The sequence below is a fragment of the Sander vitreus genome, chromosome 7, assembly GCF_031162955.1.
Source record: "Sander vitreus isolate 19-12246 chromosome 7, sanVit1, whole genome shotgun sequence".
NCBI lineage: Eukaryota > Metazoa > Chordata > Actinopteri > Perciformes > Percidae > Sander > Sander vitreus.
Genome location: NC_135861.1, coordinates 19,259,160 through 19,276,205, shown reverse-complemented (window position 1 = coordinate 19,276,205; position 17,046 = coordinate 19,259,160). Strand labels below are relative to the sequence as shown.

Below are 17,046 nucleotides of genomic sequence, written 5' to 3'. Positions count from 1 at the left end.
TTAAAACGCTATCAAAACATTTCATGGAACTATCTATCTCTACTCTATCTAAACTGAGAGCATGATGACCTCTGGTGTTCATTAAGTTTACTTACATCAGGACGAGAGAGTTTTATTTTCAAACAGTTTTCAACCCCTTTCAATAAGAATACTATTTACAGGATCTTCCCAAAACCCTTGGTAAGTTTCCCTTCACATTCTTTCAAAAATATTATTCTTTTGTACACAATCAGCAAAATAAAACAACCAGATATGTGGTAAGTTGGATGAGATCACATTTTGACAAGAGGAACACATTTTAAATGGTATCCACAATTCCATTTAAAATGTTGCACAGATGTGTCATTTGAAAAGAAAAACCCAATGGGCAAGCTGAGCTACTTACTGTAAGAACAATAAATAAAGCACTAATGCACTTCACAACACACTCAACCAGAAAACACCTCTGAAAAACAAATACATTCAAAGTAAAGGTCTAAAGTAAGGTAAGGTAAAAACAAATGCTCATTGAGCGTACAGTATTTGTGTAAGCTGTAAAAACACACTGCCCTGAAATATACTGTACACATGTTAACTGATTGACCATGATTTATTGTTCATAACACAAATACATGATAGTAGGCTATTTGATAGCGCATAGTATGAAAACAAATCAACTTAAAATGTAACACACAAAAGGAAGTCAAATAAAAACCTGATTAATAATTATCAAACTAAAACAAATGTGTATAATACTTAAGAGGGATGTGTGTAAAAACCCTGAGTACAGACCCTGAATAAGCCACAATGAATATTTGTTGTTGAAACTTTAAAATAATTTCTTTTGGTTCATTATTTAGAATTTTGCTCCGCTCACCAACACACTCACCTTGTAGAAAAATAGAATTTTCACTTAACACTGTCTCATTTGACCAAATGTGTAACAGAGGGGTATTTGCTCTTTTCCTCTTAAAATGAAAGCTGCATTTTGGCTTTCTTTTGACCATTGACACGAGCACAGTTTCCTTCCCTGAAGCTGCCCCCTTCGCCATCCTCGCCCTCATTGTTGTTCGACCAGCTGGCTTTTAGAGGAGTCAGCTCAGGTGCTATTATGTCTCCATCCTGTTAACAAAAAAATAAAAAGACAAAAAGAAGTTGTCATTACTAAGGCAGGGCACTACATTGCTTGTACTCCTAATCCTAACTCAGCAAGCGCTCATAACTGTAACATAATTCTTCCTTCACAGCTCAATAACGTACGTGGGCTGAACGGGGAATCTACCCTCTAAATGCTGAACTCACATGGACACGGATTTACTGTGCTCAGAGATGGAAATATAAAAGCATTTCCATCTAAGCCTGCCACTTCCTTCAACTCACCTAGCTAAAAACCACACTGATATTTGGATTTTATTTTTTCAAACTAGCTCTGTAATAATACGTATTACTATCCAACACTACTTGTAAATGAAAAAGGTTCCCTATGGCGTTCTCTACATTTTTTATATGCAAGGCCTAACAAAACATGCTGAATGTATTTCCTACCAAATAAAACAATTCCAGTGTTTTGAAAACCATTTTTTAAATCACCACTGTCCACCAACCCCCTCTACAGTCTAGTCATATCACCAATGTGCTCTTGGCCTACATGTGCATTATTGAGTGCATCTGATAGGACACAAGATACCAAGAATACAGGGACGTGCACATTACACTGCTCAGCAGTGCTACTCATGCTCTACGTTCACTATTGTTTGTCCATTGTAAAAACAATCCTCCAGTTAGGGGTCGAGGCAAAGTGCCCATCCCATGTTCAACAACTACCATTGTCACTGCATATGATTATTGTCAATGCAGATAAATAATACCTGAGGCTTTGAGAAGTTCATGTTCATGCACCACTGGACAAAGTGCTTCTTGGCGGCCTCCAGACTCCTGTCATCAGTCTTCTTGCAGTAGACCCTGATCAGCTGCTCAGCAAACTGCTCTGGGAGAAGTTTAGACACCTGACAAGAATGACAGCACAGAGTTTATTTTGAGGCATACATTTGAGACAGATGCAGTGACAAACATATTCTACACATTAGGAAGAAAATGCTCATAGAGAACATGCAAAGACAGATTAAGATTTAAAATTCTGCGGTCCTTCCTTCAGTTCTGACCTGGTTCTTCCGAATCTGGATGGCTGTGGTTAGGTCATCCTTACAGTAGAAACGGACATTGTTGATGGGGTTCTTTTCCTTCATCCCGTAGTCCATAAAAATGACCTAAAAGAGAAGGGGGAGGGGTTAAGATCAACATGTGCAGTAAGCCGCAAAGGTTTAGGCATTAGGTTACAATTAAGCTAAAATTCATAATACATTTAAATAAATATTGGAGCTAAGAGCAAATTGACTGTGTTAGATTTAAAAACTTACATTAACTACAAAGTCCTCTGGCTGCAGACGGACATCCTGGGCGCTGCTCTGAGGGATGGATCGAGCCAGATCTGCTTCCCAGCTGCGAATCGTCTCCTTATAGAGAAGAAAGAGCAAGAAGTGGATGAGATGTTACTTATTTTATCTTAGCAGGCCCATTATATAAGATTTGAGCCTTGGATTTCTATCATAGTGTTGTATCAATGACAGCAAATACATCAAATATATCCAACAATGTGATGAGTAATTTTGTTTGCTCAAAATCTAATCTTTGCGATCTATTTTTCTAAAATCCAATCAAAATCCCCAGTATTTTTGTTGACACAAACAAGTTTATTTTCATTTATGAGAAAGCTCATTAGCTCCATCAAAACAAACAATGGGTCTGATATGATCGGTTGATTTAATGGTCAACAGACTGACAGACAGGTTCCAGCTTCTCAAAAGTAATAATGTGATGCTTCTCGCGGTTCTTATCATAGTGACTTGAATATCGGCGCGCTTTGATTGGACAGAACAAGCAATTTGAAGACACCACCTCAGGCTCTGGGAGAATGCATGTTTCACCATATTCTGACATTGTTTTAGACTTGATAATGAACTAATTAATAAAACAATAAATCATAGATATGATAGATAAATCCAGCTGCAGCCCTACATGACAACTCAAAAGCATCTCAGAATACATTGCAATACCAGCGAACAACTGTACACTGAAAACAAACTGCACAAAACAACAACTAGCTCCTGAAGAAAATATTTTCAACTGATCAACCAATCAGCCTTTAGCCTAACAAATGATGAGTACTGCTGTAAAAACACCCAGCTCAGCCATTCTTACAACAGTTGCATATAAAAATGGGAAGGACTACTGTAGTTAACACTAAAATAATTATTTGTAATGTCTATTCCATTACAGCCATACAAAGTAGGGTTGCACGATATTGACAAAATGTGATATTGCGATATCGATTATGAATATTGCGATATCGATATTAATGTCAATATTTTTAAACACATGTAAAATTACAAAAGTTACTAGAAAACGCATCAAAATAGATTCATAACAAATTAAACAAGTTTTCTAACAACACAAGGTTTATTTCAACTGACTGTCATATTGGACAGGTACAACATGAAGAAATAAATAAGGACCATGTCTACAGAACAGGACATGTTTTACTGGTCGTACAGTATAAAATTATTAAATAAAGAGAACAGGACACAACTTTTCTTTTGCTTCTCTGATTCGTGCCGTTGTCTCTATTTCTTCACTTACACTGTCGAAATATGCACACACGTGGTACGCTCCATAGGGTTTGTCATGTAGTGGATCCGTGCGCTGACGTGCAAGTGGCACGGTAACTGGCCAATGAAGTGATGATCATTATAGCGTTTCAAGCGGGCTCTAAATCAAACACAACTAAGCCACACAGCCAACGGACGGGACGCAGCGCTCCACCAAATAAACAACATATTGCATACTTATTGTGACACTTTCGATATAATATTGCGATAATGACATTGAGTCGATATATCTTGCACCCCTAATACAAAAGACACAACACACACACACACACCTGGGTGAAACTCATGGGTTTGTCTGCCTGGGTTTGGCCCAGACACTTATAGAGGCGTCGACAGATGATGTTGCGTAGAATCTGCCTTGACTCAGCCAGCTCCGGGGAGGAGGAGTGGAGTATTTGCTCAAAAATATGATCTACAGGACAAACAGAAAATGAGTAGACAACAGGTCAGATGAAGCAAACTAAAATTACCAAGGTCACTGAGCGGTTTCCAGATTATGCTGTGCTCACTGCCAACTTGGGGAGGACCCACCACAGCTGGGCACGTGTAGCCACAATTTCAAGCCAGTAAACAACAGAGGGAGAATAATTAGCCGCTTTCCGACCAAGTAGTTACAGGAAAAGTCCACTTCTAAGCAGATCTACTAACTACTCTCCCCCAAAACCGTTTTTTCCAATTCCAATTCGCACTGGCCAAGTGGCCATAGGGACTAATAGGAGGGGTAAGGGAGTGATGCAAGCACGGCAACGTCTTTATAGCGTTAAAATAAGAAAACAAATACACCAAAAAAAATTAACTAAATACTAAATCTAATGTATATAGCATATTTGTCATAATTTAAACAAGTCTCCTGAAGAGAAACGGGTATGTCTCTCTCCCCTGCCTCTGCCTGCTGCACTGTAGACGTGCGTGAGTGTGACTGTGTGTGTGTGTGTGTGTGTGTGTGTGTGTGTGTGTGTGACGGCCAGCCAACGAGGTGGAGTTTTACTCCGAAAAGACAGTTAACCACAGGTTCCCGTTAATCTTATGATGGACATGTGTTGTGATATTTAAACAAACAAACCATCAACGGCGAAATAAAGGCCTCTTATCTTATTTACGAGACCGGTCTGAGAGACCTCCAGCTTACGGCGGGGTCTCTGAGCATGCCTGGCCGAGCGATGAGCTAGCGGCCCCGGCAGGCGCCTGCTGGCTGTCGCCTCACTTCATGGAGCTTGTCATTGTCAATTCGGCATCAATTTTCGCAAGGCTGCCGATATTAGAAATCTAAACAGTTGTCTCGCCTAAAACGTTGTCAGAAGTGAATTTAGTGATGAATAAGATGGCGAAAATTTCACTGTCTGTACCGGAAACCCGACCCTCATTGACCTAGGTTCCTATGCTGAAAAGGTAACAGCGAAAAGACCCTGCTCTGAAGTGGGAGCTGAAAGAGTTACAGGAACTGCGGCCAGAGGAACTTAAAAATCCCCAAATTGGTCCAGTCAGAACACTAGAAAAAAAGGGGAACAGCAAAAATCCCTCCGGTCGGAAAGCGGCTATTAATATGTGAGGAGGAAGAAGAACTAAACTCAAATAACTGGCTTTAATTCTGGAAATTCCTCTGAACTGACTTTGGAAATGATGTTAAAAAAAGGTTTCCGCTTTCTACTATAAAAAAGAGATTCAACCTTTTTGCCTTGTTTAAGCCTTGGTTAAGAAGATATATGTATATGCTAAAGAATCATTTTAAAAGTTATTGGCAATGTTTATGTTTTGTATTTATGGTCATTTAAATTTCTCTATCCACTAGGATAAAGTCAAGTGCTTTAAAAAGAAGATAATGTTTTGTATACTTACAATAGCATCTATGGTAATCTCCAGCATAATAAAAAAAATGCTATATGTCTATAACATCTATACAATCTACTCCAGTTCAATAGCTCCTCCACATATTCTTGCTCTATGAAGCTTATATGTTATAGTTTTTGTTAACTAATTTTTTTAATTTTTTTATTTAACCTTTATTTAACCAGGTAGGCCGTTGAGAACAGGTTCTCATTTGCAACGGTGACCTGGCCAAGAAAAACGTAGGCGTGCAAGACAACAAATAGTTTCACATTCAATACAGTACAAGAACACAGAATACAGTATGCTACATAAAGTGTAGAATAAGTGGGCAATTACAAATGCCGGCACGTAGTGAGGTGCAAGTAAGTAGATGGATATGCAATATACATGAACAGAGAGTCTATATCACTGCTGAGATGGTGTAAAGAGTCAATAAAAAGATAGTTTCTTCTACATACAGATACTACCCTGATGAAATGAATGGCCGAAAAAGTTTAGTGAATAAAGTATGGTGTACTGGAGTTGTGTGACGTGTTTTTTTTTTAAGTAATCACTTAACTTGGAAACAACAACTGTATTAAAGTATAAGTAGTGCTGTTGTAATGACAAGTGTAAGTTTGAACTATCCAGCATGTTTTTAGTGCTATTCGGTGTATCCTGCCCACTTCTCCCTCTGTCTTAATGTTAAAACACAAGCTCACAGCACACAGTGGCTTTTACAGACCTGTCAGCTTGGTGTAGGCCTCCATGTCATCTATGGCTGTGGAGAGAGTGAACATCTTCCCTTCTGAGCCTTCAATCTGTATGTGCTTGTCTGCCTTTAAAAAGGCCTCTGCAATCCTGCATGATCATACCCAACAAATGATCACGTTTATGCATACAATGCATATGAGTGAATTGTTAAGCAAAGAAAACCAGCTACATTAGAGCGTTTAGCTACTCACATAGTTTCTATGATGTTGCCTACTTTGTGCTGGTAGGCTCTTCTGTGGAGACAGTTCCTCGTATGGAACATGTCATACAGATTACCCACCTCCTGTTAAAAGAAGGATGTGCATTTTTAGCCACAACTAATCATCTAAATGGATTGTTGTTTTTAAAAGCTGTTCAAAGAGCAGATAGAACAAAGTCAGCACCTTGTCTCTAGTGCAGATGTGCTTCTGCCCGTCCACCTCACACACCCTGGCAAACTTTAGGAAGCGGCGATAGTCAAAGTTGTTCTGGATGCCCAGGTGGTAGCAGTCCCTGAGAAGAGACAGAGTGAAGAAATGTGTGATAAAGATAGGTAGTTAAACTAAACAGAAACATGAATGAATATTCAATGTATGATTTGGGAAATTATTATCAAACAAACAGATCAATAAGCCCCACCTGGCAAAGTAGTCCCACTTGTCCACATCAATGCCATTTCTTTTGTTGGCCACGATTTCATAGAGGAAGGACTTGTCTTCTGGACGGCCTTTATATGGCCACTGCGGAGAGGACAGACAATTATACAGGCAATCTGATTGGTCAACTAGACATGTAGAATGTGATCCAATCAGCATGACAGCACACCGTGCTCATTACACACATTACTCCACCATAAATCACGAACCACATTGAAACACGCAGGAACTTGAACCTAACCACTGCATTTGCAGAAGCTGTCAAACAAATTTAAATAAAGTGATTCATCGGATTAAGAGATTTAGTCTTACCGCTGGAGTTAACTGTTATTTTAAAAAGTTTGGCTCACTTTAGCTGTGCCAGTGATTCAGTGACACGGCACTATCTTAAAAATAGTCTAACTTTACATGTGAAGTTCGTGTGCATAGTAGCTAAATCCGTCTATGGAGCAGATATCTTAGTTACAACAGGATTAAGTTAGCAGGGCAGTTTTGTGTTTATATGTGTGGTATTTATTCAGAAATCCAACAATCTCTACAAAGCCTTAACGTTAGCTCAAGTTGTCTGGCTGACTCAACACAGACTAGAAATCGTCTCTGTGCTAGGTAGTTTAGGTCAGCCTACTTGCCGGAGTAGTAAACTAAGTTTCTTACATCGGAGTCTAATGACGTGTATCTCTTTTATTTTGTCAGTAATCATTATGGCAATATTACAGGAGAGGGGGAGCTTTGCTGTCATTATTGTGCCTTCAGTGATGCTTACGGACCTTGGCGCTTGGCTGCATCACGTGCTAATAATGGCGGTAAAGCACACCTTCTGGTGTAATAATGCTTAACAGCAACATCAAAATCAGCTTTATTGTCCAAGTATGTTTAAGCATACAATGAATTTGACTCTGGTTTCCAGTGGCTTTCAATGTTTTTACACACTGCTAAGAACAAATGTGCAGGAAGATACACAGACATACAGCTAAAACCAAGGACAACAAAGCTAAAAGATAAGCAAACATTAAATACATAACTATTACTTACAAGTGAATAGGTGTAAAAATAAATACATACACATATAAGTATATAAAAACAACAAATGGACAACAACACACAGCAGAGTTATGTCACACAGGCAGAACTGGCGGCTACCTTCTGGCCTAGAGCTGCATTAGTGTCCGGTGGTCCAGCAATCTGTTCTTTAATAAACTCCAGGTCCTCGGGTAGCACCAGGCCGTGCTGCTCCATCACCGGCTTCAGGCCATGGTCTTTTACCAGGTAATCAAACATGTCGAGAGAGGCTTTCTCATGCTGCAACGTATACAGACTTGCATATTAATATGGGAGTGCGCATGGTCTCAATTTGAAAGTGAAAGCTCAATGACTCATTACTCATATAGAAAGAGCTTATCTCAGCCTACACATGATAGGATATGAATTTTAATCCTTATCTTATCTCATGTTCGCTGGACAGCTGGTCTGTCGTCATAACTTATACGACTGTGTGCCTCGTTGTTCTTGTCAGCGATTATTATCATTCTGAACACTGCAATCACTATCTTAGCCCTCAACTGTCGTACAAGTCAAATGACACTATAACTACCTATAAAAAGCCCCTGTAAAATGAGATGCTGCTTAATGCTGTAACTTCACACCATCTCATAGAGCAGGAAATAAGGCCCTGACACACCAACCCGATGGCCGACCAGAAAAGGCAGTTGGACTGATCAGTCGGCTCCCCGAGGTCCAAAAAGTGCCTTGGAACACACCGAAGTGAAGCCGACTTGAGCGTACGTTCTGCGCGTGAGCGACACGTATTACGTCTCCATAACTGCAGGCGGCGCAAATCTGTATTGTTGCCCCAAAAAATTAAAACCAGAAATGACGAACACGTCACGTGGGTCTGGCTTCTCCAGCCGACAATAATGGCTGCTCGTTCGGATTACGATCTCGTATTTTACGAAAATAGTTCACTGAAACGCGTTTCTGAAAACATTTTAAGCGAGAAATAGGCCGCGCGGTTGCTAAATCTGTCTTCATTTCAGATCGACAAAGGTCAGTTTAAAAGATTTTCGTCAGATTTTGAGAGGTGTTAGTCACGCTAATCCCGCTCGTCATTTTCGGGCTAGCACTCCACCAATCAGATTGGCAATTGAGTCCGACTGCCCGCCCTCCGATTCAACATGTCAAATCGGCCAAAATGAAGGATGACAGCCCCGCCGATGGACAACGGCACGGAACACAACGAACAGACTGGAGTCACTGACCTCGCCAGACTGTCCAACGGCCGATTATCGGGTTGGTGTGTCAGGGCCTTTATAAAACTATGAATGAATTACCAATTGAAAGGGTGAAGGAAAGGAGGGCAAACTGTATCCTTATAGATGGTGCCAAGAAGGGAGTATATATATATATGTATTTTTACACCTATTTGAGAGTTATGTGATAAGAGGATTACTGACTGATAGGTAGATCGTTCCAGCAATACTAACAGCTTATACCTATTGGACTCATAGATGATTTGATGCAAAGAAAGTCTTTAGGTTGCAGTGGACTACATTATATAGAAGATAAAAACACTCAAGATTTACCAATGTCTAAAGTGGGTGACTAAGAGAGACCTCAAGGCCTTTTCCAGTTACTTTTCAAAAATAGCCAGCCCTTTTGACATCTGGTAGTTATTGTCTGCCTGTCTGACTTTTCCACTTGTTCCCATTTATGTAGTTAAAATATCTTGCTAAAGCAGTCACTTTCTTATTTTTAGGGCACTGGGATAGTCAGTTTTGAGATGTGTGGCCAAACAAACTGAACTGAGATGCCCTTTTAAAACAATTATTCTTTGCGGTTATTCAGTTCAGTTGACATGCACGCCTGGGCTAGTATGTTGTTGTGGTGAATCAAAGGATTTTTCTTTGCAACTCCTTGATTGCCAAATAACTTTCTGATGAATCATAACACCGGTTTATACCTCATCAAAAACAGAACATGCCAACAACACATAAATTAGTCATTAAGCAGTCAGAAGACTAGAAGAGACTCTCTCAGATTGTCTGCACTTTCCAACTGAGAAAAAAAACAAATACCTTGAGGGAAAGAAACTAATTCTTATTTTGGCTCACTGTTTTGTTTGACACTTACTGCATATGGCAAAGGACAAGAGAAATTAAAATCACATTGTGTCTTACCTTCCAGGAAATTCCCGGACGTGCTTTGGGGATGAACTTCCCGTCAAACATATGGGAAAATGGCCCATGTCCTGGAAAAAGGGGGGAGTTAGAAAAGATTTCGCTGTGTCAACTTTGCACTAAGCTACTTGTGTCCTATTCTGATCTGGAAAATAGAAGATAATAAATAAAGTTTCACTTCCATTCGTACTCATTTCCACACCCAGTACCTGTGACTCAGGTTAAAACGTGAAACCTGTGAGAACCTGCAGAGCACTCACCCAGGTCATGGCACAGCCCAGCGATCTGCACACAGAGGATGTCTCTGCAAGAGATGAGGAGTTCTGGCTGCCTATCGTTCAGAGCTTGTACAAGTTGCCCTGCCAAGTGACCCACCCTGTACCAGCACACAACAAAACTCAGATATACAATGAAAGTTCAAATAAATAACCATATAAATAGATAAATGTTGGACTGAGACTTTATGTAACATTTGGTAATACAACTTCCAAGCGTTACAGACCTCTTCATTGGTTACTGCTAGAGATGCTCCGATACCGATACCAGTATCGGCTCCGATACTGCCTAAAACGCAGGTATCGGTATCGGGAAGTACTGGAGTTTATACACCGATCCGATACCATGTAATAAAGCCCTAAAGAAAATCTACGTTAAAGTAGTTTATTTATGTTCTTTTTCCGTTATAACGGACTGTCAAACTGTAGAGGGACAGTACAGTACAGTACCCTGTACAGGGAGAGTAGTATACAGTTGTTAAAACATAATAAAATATATGACAAACTGGTATCGGATCGGTACTCGGTATCGGCCGATACGCAAGTTCAGGTATCGGAATCGGTATCGGGAAGCAAAAAATGGTATCGGACCATCTCTAGTTACTGCTCTCAAGAAATCTTTGCAATGAGTTCATTCGAACAGAAAAATTGAACATTTTTGTATGTGGAATGTGGCCTACAACGTAACCATATAATTTATCGATTTAATTTTTTTGCCACATCTTGTAGAAAACATTGCCATCAACACATCGTGGCGGTCGCTCTTGTACGGCCTGGCCCGCTGGATGCCATACTAAAGTTGCGCAACTATAGCGTTAAAAAACATACAGCGTAGGCAACTTTTAAACACAAGTCCCGATTAAATGATTAATGTGAGAAAACATTGTATTTTGTATTAGTCAGCAACCTTTTAATATACTTCTGTTTGTCACTTTGGTCCTAATAAACACTGCGTCTAACTGAGGACATACCCAATGCAGTGTTCAAAGCGGTTGTGGGAGGCTCCAGGAAAAACAAAGTAGGTCCCTCCAAGCTGCTTGAGGTTTCGTAGTCTCTGGAACTGGGGTGTGTCAATGATTTTGATGAGAAGAGGGTGCAACTCCACATGCCCGTGGATGGGATCATTAAACACCTGGCCGAAGACAGGACAACAGACAGCTAGGAGACTTACTTCACCATTCATAATCAAAACATATAGCCAGTCTGTGTGTTAATCTTTGGCTGGCAGGGTGGTTTGAAGCCATTTTTAATTAAGACACCAGGATAAAACCATTTATCATAATACACTTTACAAACAACGGTAACAAAAGGTCTTTACAGCATTAAAAAATTTTTTTAAAAAAAATACAGAATAAGACATGGCTGTTTTATATGAGGATAAGCAGATTTGAAGCAGGTTAAAATGTCATTAAACTGGACACACCAGTTTCAGTTCAGTTCAGTTCCACCTTGCTGAGGCGTCGCCATGAAATAATGATCAAGGAACTGGTCTGTCTTCGATCTTCACCTTTTATTCAGACTGTAAGCTGTTTTTCTCGTTCACTTTTTTAGGGACAGGCTGAGAACAAACACAGCTCAGAGAATGAAAAGAAGAACAATCTACTGGGTTTCGTGCACTAACCCTTGATAACTAACTCCGTTGTTTATTCTACAAGTTCCTCTTCTTTATTTAAGGTCTTTCGTATCCCTTTAGCCTCGAAAGTTTAGTATTATGATAGGCCTAACAGCTGATACCTTATTTGCCTCTGCTTCTATCTGCCACAGCTTCCTCAGGCTGTGTAGGATCCGCAGACGGTCACCAAGGTACCTGGACATGAAAGGATCAACAGGAGTGAGGAGAAATGTGAGGTGTGAAACAAACACAACCCAGTTAAGATTGTCAGTCACCGATCTTTGACAACATTGTTGGCTTTGGTCTAGTAAGCAAGCAAATTTCACAAATCCCACAACTCGGACACACTTACTTTATGCCAATCTTCTCCAGATCAGCATCCTTGAGATACCGCAGCCCGACGCCTGTGATTTTTTGTGCTGGATAACAGAGCAAACGTAATTGTGTTATCGTCTTATATGTCACAACAACACACAAATAGGGACAGAATTGTAACGTTAGCGGCAATAATAAACAGCTTTCTACTGACTAGCTAGCTAGATAAAATACGATCTATTTAAGCCAGCACACCAGAAAACCAACCTTTAAATGTATCTTCCCATTCTCCGAGATCTTCTCCTCGCAGGTATCGACATGTTTCCTCTACTCCCCATCGCATGTAGTCCGAGTCCAGCCGCCGGACCGCTGTCACTCGCTTCTCCGGCGTTTTGAAGCTGTCATTAGGGGTCACAACTGCCCCTAACGGTCGTTTTCTGTTCTCCATGTTGATCTAAGAAAACAGGCGGTAATTTGGGTTAGTCAGAAGAGTGGATACCCGCAAAAATACAGCCGGTAATGTTTCCCACGATGACTGCAACAGCTGATCCGGTAGCTAATTCTGCACAGAAGACACTCGGGCGGCGGTGAAACTACACGGGTTTTGTTTCTAATCTACACCGGGTGCGTCAAAGATAAACCTAAACACAGACAACGCTTCCGGTGACTGTTTTCAAAACAAAAGTCTCTAAAACATCTAGACTTGGCTACCTGAATAAAACCAGACCAACAAGTCTAGAGCTGCTCCATAGACAATAAATCGGAGACTGTTTTGAGGACTTACCGAATGTTTGTTTTCTTTTTTATACCCAAATGAGCTTATTCTGTTGTAGTGTTCTCAGTTCTGAGACAGAAAATGTACCCATATAATCATTCCCCTGATTTTTTCCCCAGACTTTACTTGATGACATCACCAATTTGAATTTTAGCATTCTAGTTTTCGGATTTGGTAGAGTTGATGTTTACTAATATATTAATATTGTTTACAAAAAAAATGACCTGGAATTTGGAATCAGAGGCAGCCTTCATGGTGACCCTGAATACAACTAATGATGAGGAAAAACATGTTTCCATAAATTCTTACTTTTATAAGATAGCATATTTTGAAGTAAATACCAATAAAACTCATAAAAAAGCACGTAGATGATTTTAGGAGAGTTTTGGTTGCCTATTTTTGAAAGTTGAATTCAGACAATAACAGTAACCAAATGGTTTGTACTAATGGATAATGAGATTAATGATAATCAGAGTGTTTTACTTGCTTCACCGCTGTACAGAAAATAAAAATAAAAAAGAAAGTAATGTTGTGATGTTGACCCAAGTTGTTGATCACAACTTCAGTAAACGCTAACATGAATTATATTGAATGTAAACCGATGTTATGCTTTTATTTAACAAGTAAAACACCTTGCTTCCGGTATATTACTTGCTGCTTATAGATAACTTGACGTAGGTCGCCCCCCCGCCCTTTGGCTGGTATGCGGAGGGTGGAGCCAAATATAGCGGAGCGAATAAGACTAGTGTTGATGCCAAAACCCCGGATTACGCTCAGTGACGACAATATACGACATGCAGTGGCGGCCTTTTTAAAACAGATTATTCTACAATAGCAAAGAATGTCTAATAAGGGAAGAAGTTCCACTCTCTCGTTACTTCCGGCTTCTGAACTAGTTGCAGTTCCACCAGAGTTCCATATAGGGGGCGCTCACAGGCCAGTGCAGAATGAATGGGACTCTATGGAGCTATACCCCTCAAAATCCACTTTTCTCAGGATATAATTTTTTGTCTAGTAATTTGAATGTTGCATTCGAAAGGAGGGGCTAAGAGAATACACACTGCTGGGTGTTAGATTTTTTTTAAGTGTTTTTTTTGTTCTAAAAAGCCTTTTAAAAATGTCAAAGATGTCATACACATATACGGCCAGAGATACTGCTTTACGGCAAGCTCTGAGTCTCTTCCTTTGTTCTCTCGAAGCATCGACAACACAGCTGACAGGTTAGGCTCTCCCTGTTAATACACGTGCTAGAAAGAGGTTTGCTAATGTTTTAAAGACCACGCCGAAATATTCACTCTGACATTCTGGTTCGTCAAGCGGGATCTCCGATCGTAATCAGTCCTTCACTGACCAATCAGCATTCATTAGCAGAATGCTAGCGTGTTATGGGCAACAACGACTCAACCTGTAAGAAATCGAAAGGACACAAGTACTCGTTCATTCAACTTTTGACCTATAATCCATGTTGAACTTGCAAAAACTACAATCAAATCTGAGATTTCTCAATGACAATCAGGCGAAAGAGACAAATTTAGCCGTCTAGCTCCATAGAGTCCCATTCATTTAGCACTGGACCGCGATCACCCCCAAGTGGAACTCTGGTGGAACTGCAACCAAATTCGGTACAATGGGGCTGACTAGGGAGTGGAACGGCTTTCCGTAGACGGGCTTTGACAATAGCTAGTTTATATTTTTTGGCCTATTACAATTAAAACATGGTGAGATAAATTAAACACAAGTTTTCAGGGAGAGACCAGCATTAACACCCGACATGACGCGACAGTAAGCTTGTCCCCACTTATTACAACAAGAGGCCTCCACCGATAAATGACAAGTGTTAGCTAGCACTGGTGAAGCATTACAGTTGGCCATGTATTGAAGTGAAACTCTTACATTAGGCTATACACCGATATAATGAGACTTGACCGTCATTTCAAATGTCCAAGTAGTTTAAATGTCTTCAGAAGGAAAAAGGGAGAAACATCGGGAAGAAAGGCAATGCAATATGGACACAATATTCATGGTAGGCTACATGTAGGCTAATCTTTTTATATTATGATATGATCATTTTCTAGAAATTAAATTGAGAAATTGTTTATAGATAAAATAAAATAAGTAGCCTGGATAGGAAGGTCTGTTTTGACACATTTAGTGAATTCAATAGCCTACCTGACAAATTAAGGGAACAATCCTGTAAACCAACATTACCACAAAGCAGTGATGGTCTAATCTAAAGTGCTTCGTGTTTACACATGGGTACTTCTGGCCAACTACATTAAATGGCCACAAGATGACACTGTTGCTCAATTCTTTAGAGTTCAGTTTGCTTTGCTGTATGTGATATATATCTATATGCTGTATATGTTTTTTTTTCCTTTGTCATAACTTTTGTGCTACACAACAATCTACTAAACAAAATCAGAGATTGACACCAACAGAGAAAACCTGGGACTTATCATGTCACAAATGTTTTCGATATGATCCTTTTTAGGATGTGTAGTTAGAAGTATTTGCATAGGCGTAATTTACGGGGGGGGATGGGGGTTAACCCCCCCCCCCAATAATCCATTCTAGGCTTTTTCAGAGTTTTTGTTAGACAATTTTTTTCAGAGTTTTTGTCACTTTTCTCAATACATGCAGACATGTCCCGGGACCTCCCTAGATAGTTGGAGATCTCAACCCCCCAAATGTTGAACCCAAAGTTACGCCCTTGAGTATTTGTATCCCAACAAAGGAGTGTGAACAGCTCCAGTAATAAGTCATTGATAGCTGGATGCTGTTGGGTATTCTAAGGGCGTTTTCACACCTGTAGTTCGTTTGCTTTGGTCCGAATCAGTTGGTGAGTTAGTAAACTTGGAGCAATTTGCCCTTGGTTTGGTTTTGTTTTGGTTTCACACCTGGAAAAATCCAAGCATACCAAAATGCGCCATTACAAATCACACAAGAACGTCCACTCCTCTTATTGGTCGGATATGTCTGGGGGCGGGAGCAAGAAAGTAAATACAGGAAGAAGGTCCTGTGTTCTGGTCTAGTGGTCAAACCAGCTCATTTCATTAAAATTATCAGACATTGTTTAGCGAGAGACGTGACGACGTCTGCTCTGGCCACCGAGAATTCGCTCTGCTCTGCCGGTGTCTGTCTCCAATTTTTGCAGCAGCTGGTTTGACCACAGAGATGCGAGTGACGGACGGCAAGCTTGACCGCAGTCTATTTCTATGATAGAAACACTGCAAGCTGCTACAGTTTTCTGCTCTGCTGCATCGCAGATTGCTAAACACGCCTGACTAGGGGTGGGTGATATGGACAAAAAATAATATCTCTATTTTTGGTGATTTTGACGATAACGATAATTGGACGATATCCTTTAAAAATGTGTTTTTAAAAGTCTGAGTTACTTAATCACTGATGATAATAATGGGCACAATGTTGAATGAAAACAGTTCTTATTTATTTTCTTTAAAATGTAAGCATTCAAGTAAAAACAATTCAAAGACATACAAAATACTAATTGAACTAGTGTAGGAACATTGAACTCTGAGTAAACATTCAGTTGTACACCACTGCTGTAATGTAAATTGTGCAGCATACAAGAAAAATTAAATCATAATAATAAACAAAGGGCTCTGTTCTGTAACATATTGCACACAACCATGTCCTTATTGGAGCAGTCCTGGAGCTGGGATAGGGCAGTGTCCGGCCAGGTTTTGATAGTCCTTCTACTTGGCTATATAGTCCTTCTGACCGGGATGTATTCTGGGATCAGGAGTAGTTGGATGTAATCTGACTGAACACTGAACTGTGTTCTTCCCTCTAGTAGCACAATCTACATGCTGGAAAAAGCTGGGGGGTACCGACTTTATGGACGCCTTGTTAAAGTCCCCTGCTACAATATGTATCCCCTCAGGATGACTGCTCTGCAGTTTGTTGACTATGGTTAGCAGGTGACCCAAACTTGTGCTAACGTTAGCATCGGGGGC

At 40.1% G+C, this 17,046-nt stretch overlaps 1 protein-coding gene across 1 annotated transcript; it reads right to left on the bottom strand.

Annotated features, from left to right (window-relative positions):
- Positions 1-96: 96 nt before the first annotated feature.
- Positions 97-12,901, bottom strand: samhd1 (SAM domain and HD domain 1). Its single transcript, XM_078255145.1, has 16 exons — positions 12,562-12,901; positions 12,332-12,398; positions 12,102-12,174; positions 11,339-11,499; positions 10,353-10,468; positions 10,093-10,163; positions 8,060-8,218; positions 6,903-7,003; positions 6,668-6,776; positions 6,476-6,567; positions 6,256-6,371; positions 3,977-4,116; positions 2,397-2,492; positions 2,142-2,246; positions 1,848-1,985; positions 97-1,101 (listed from the first exon to the last, which is right to left on the bottom strand). The coding sequence occupies exons 1-16, from the start codon at positions 12,740-12,742 to the stop codon at positions 949-951; spliced, it is 1,878 nt and encodes a 625-aa protein (XP_078111271.1). The 5' UTR covers positions 12,743-12,901; the 3' UTR covers positions 97-948.
- Positions 12,902-17,046: the final 4,145 nt, after the last annotated feature.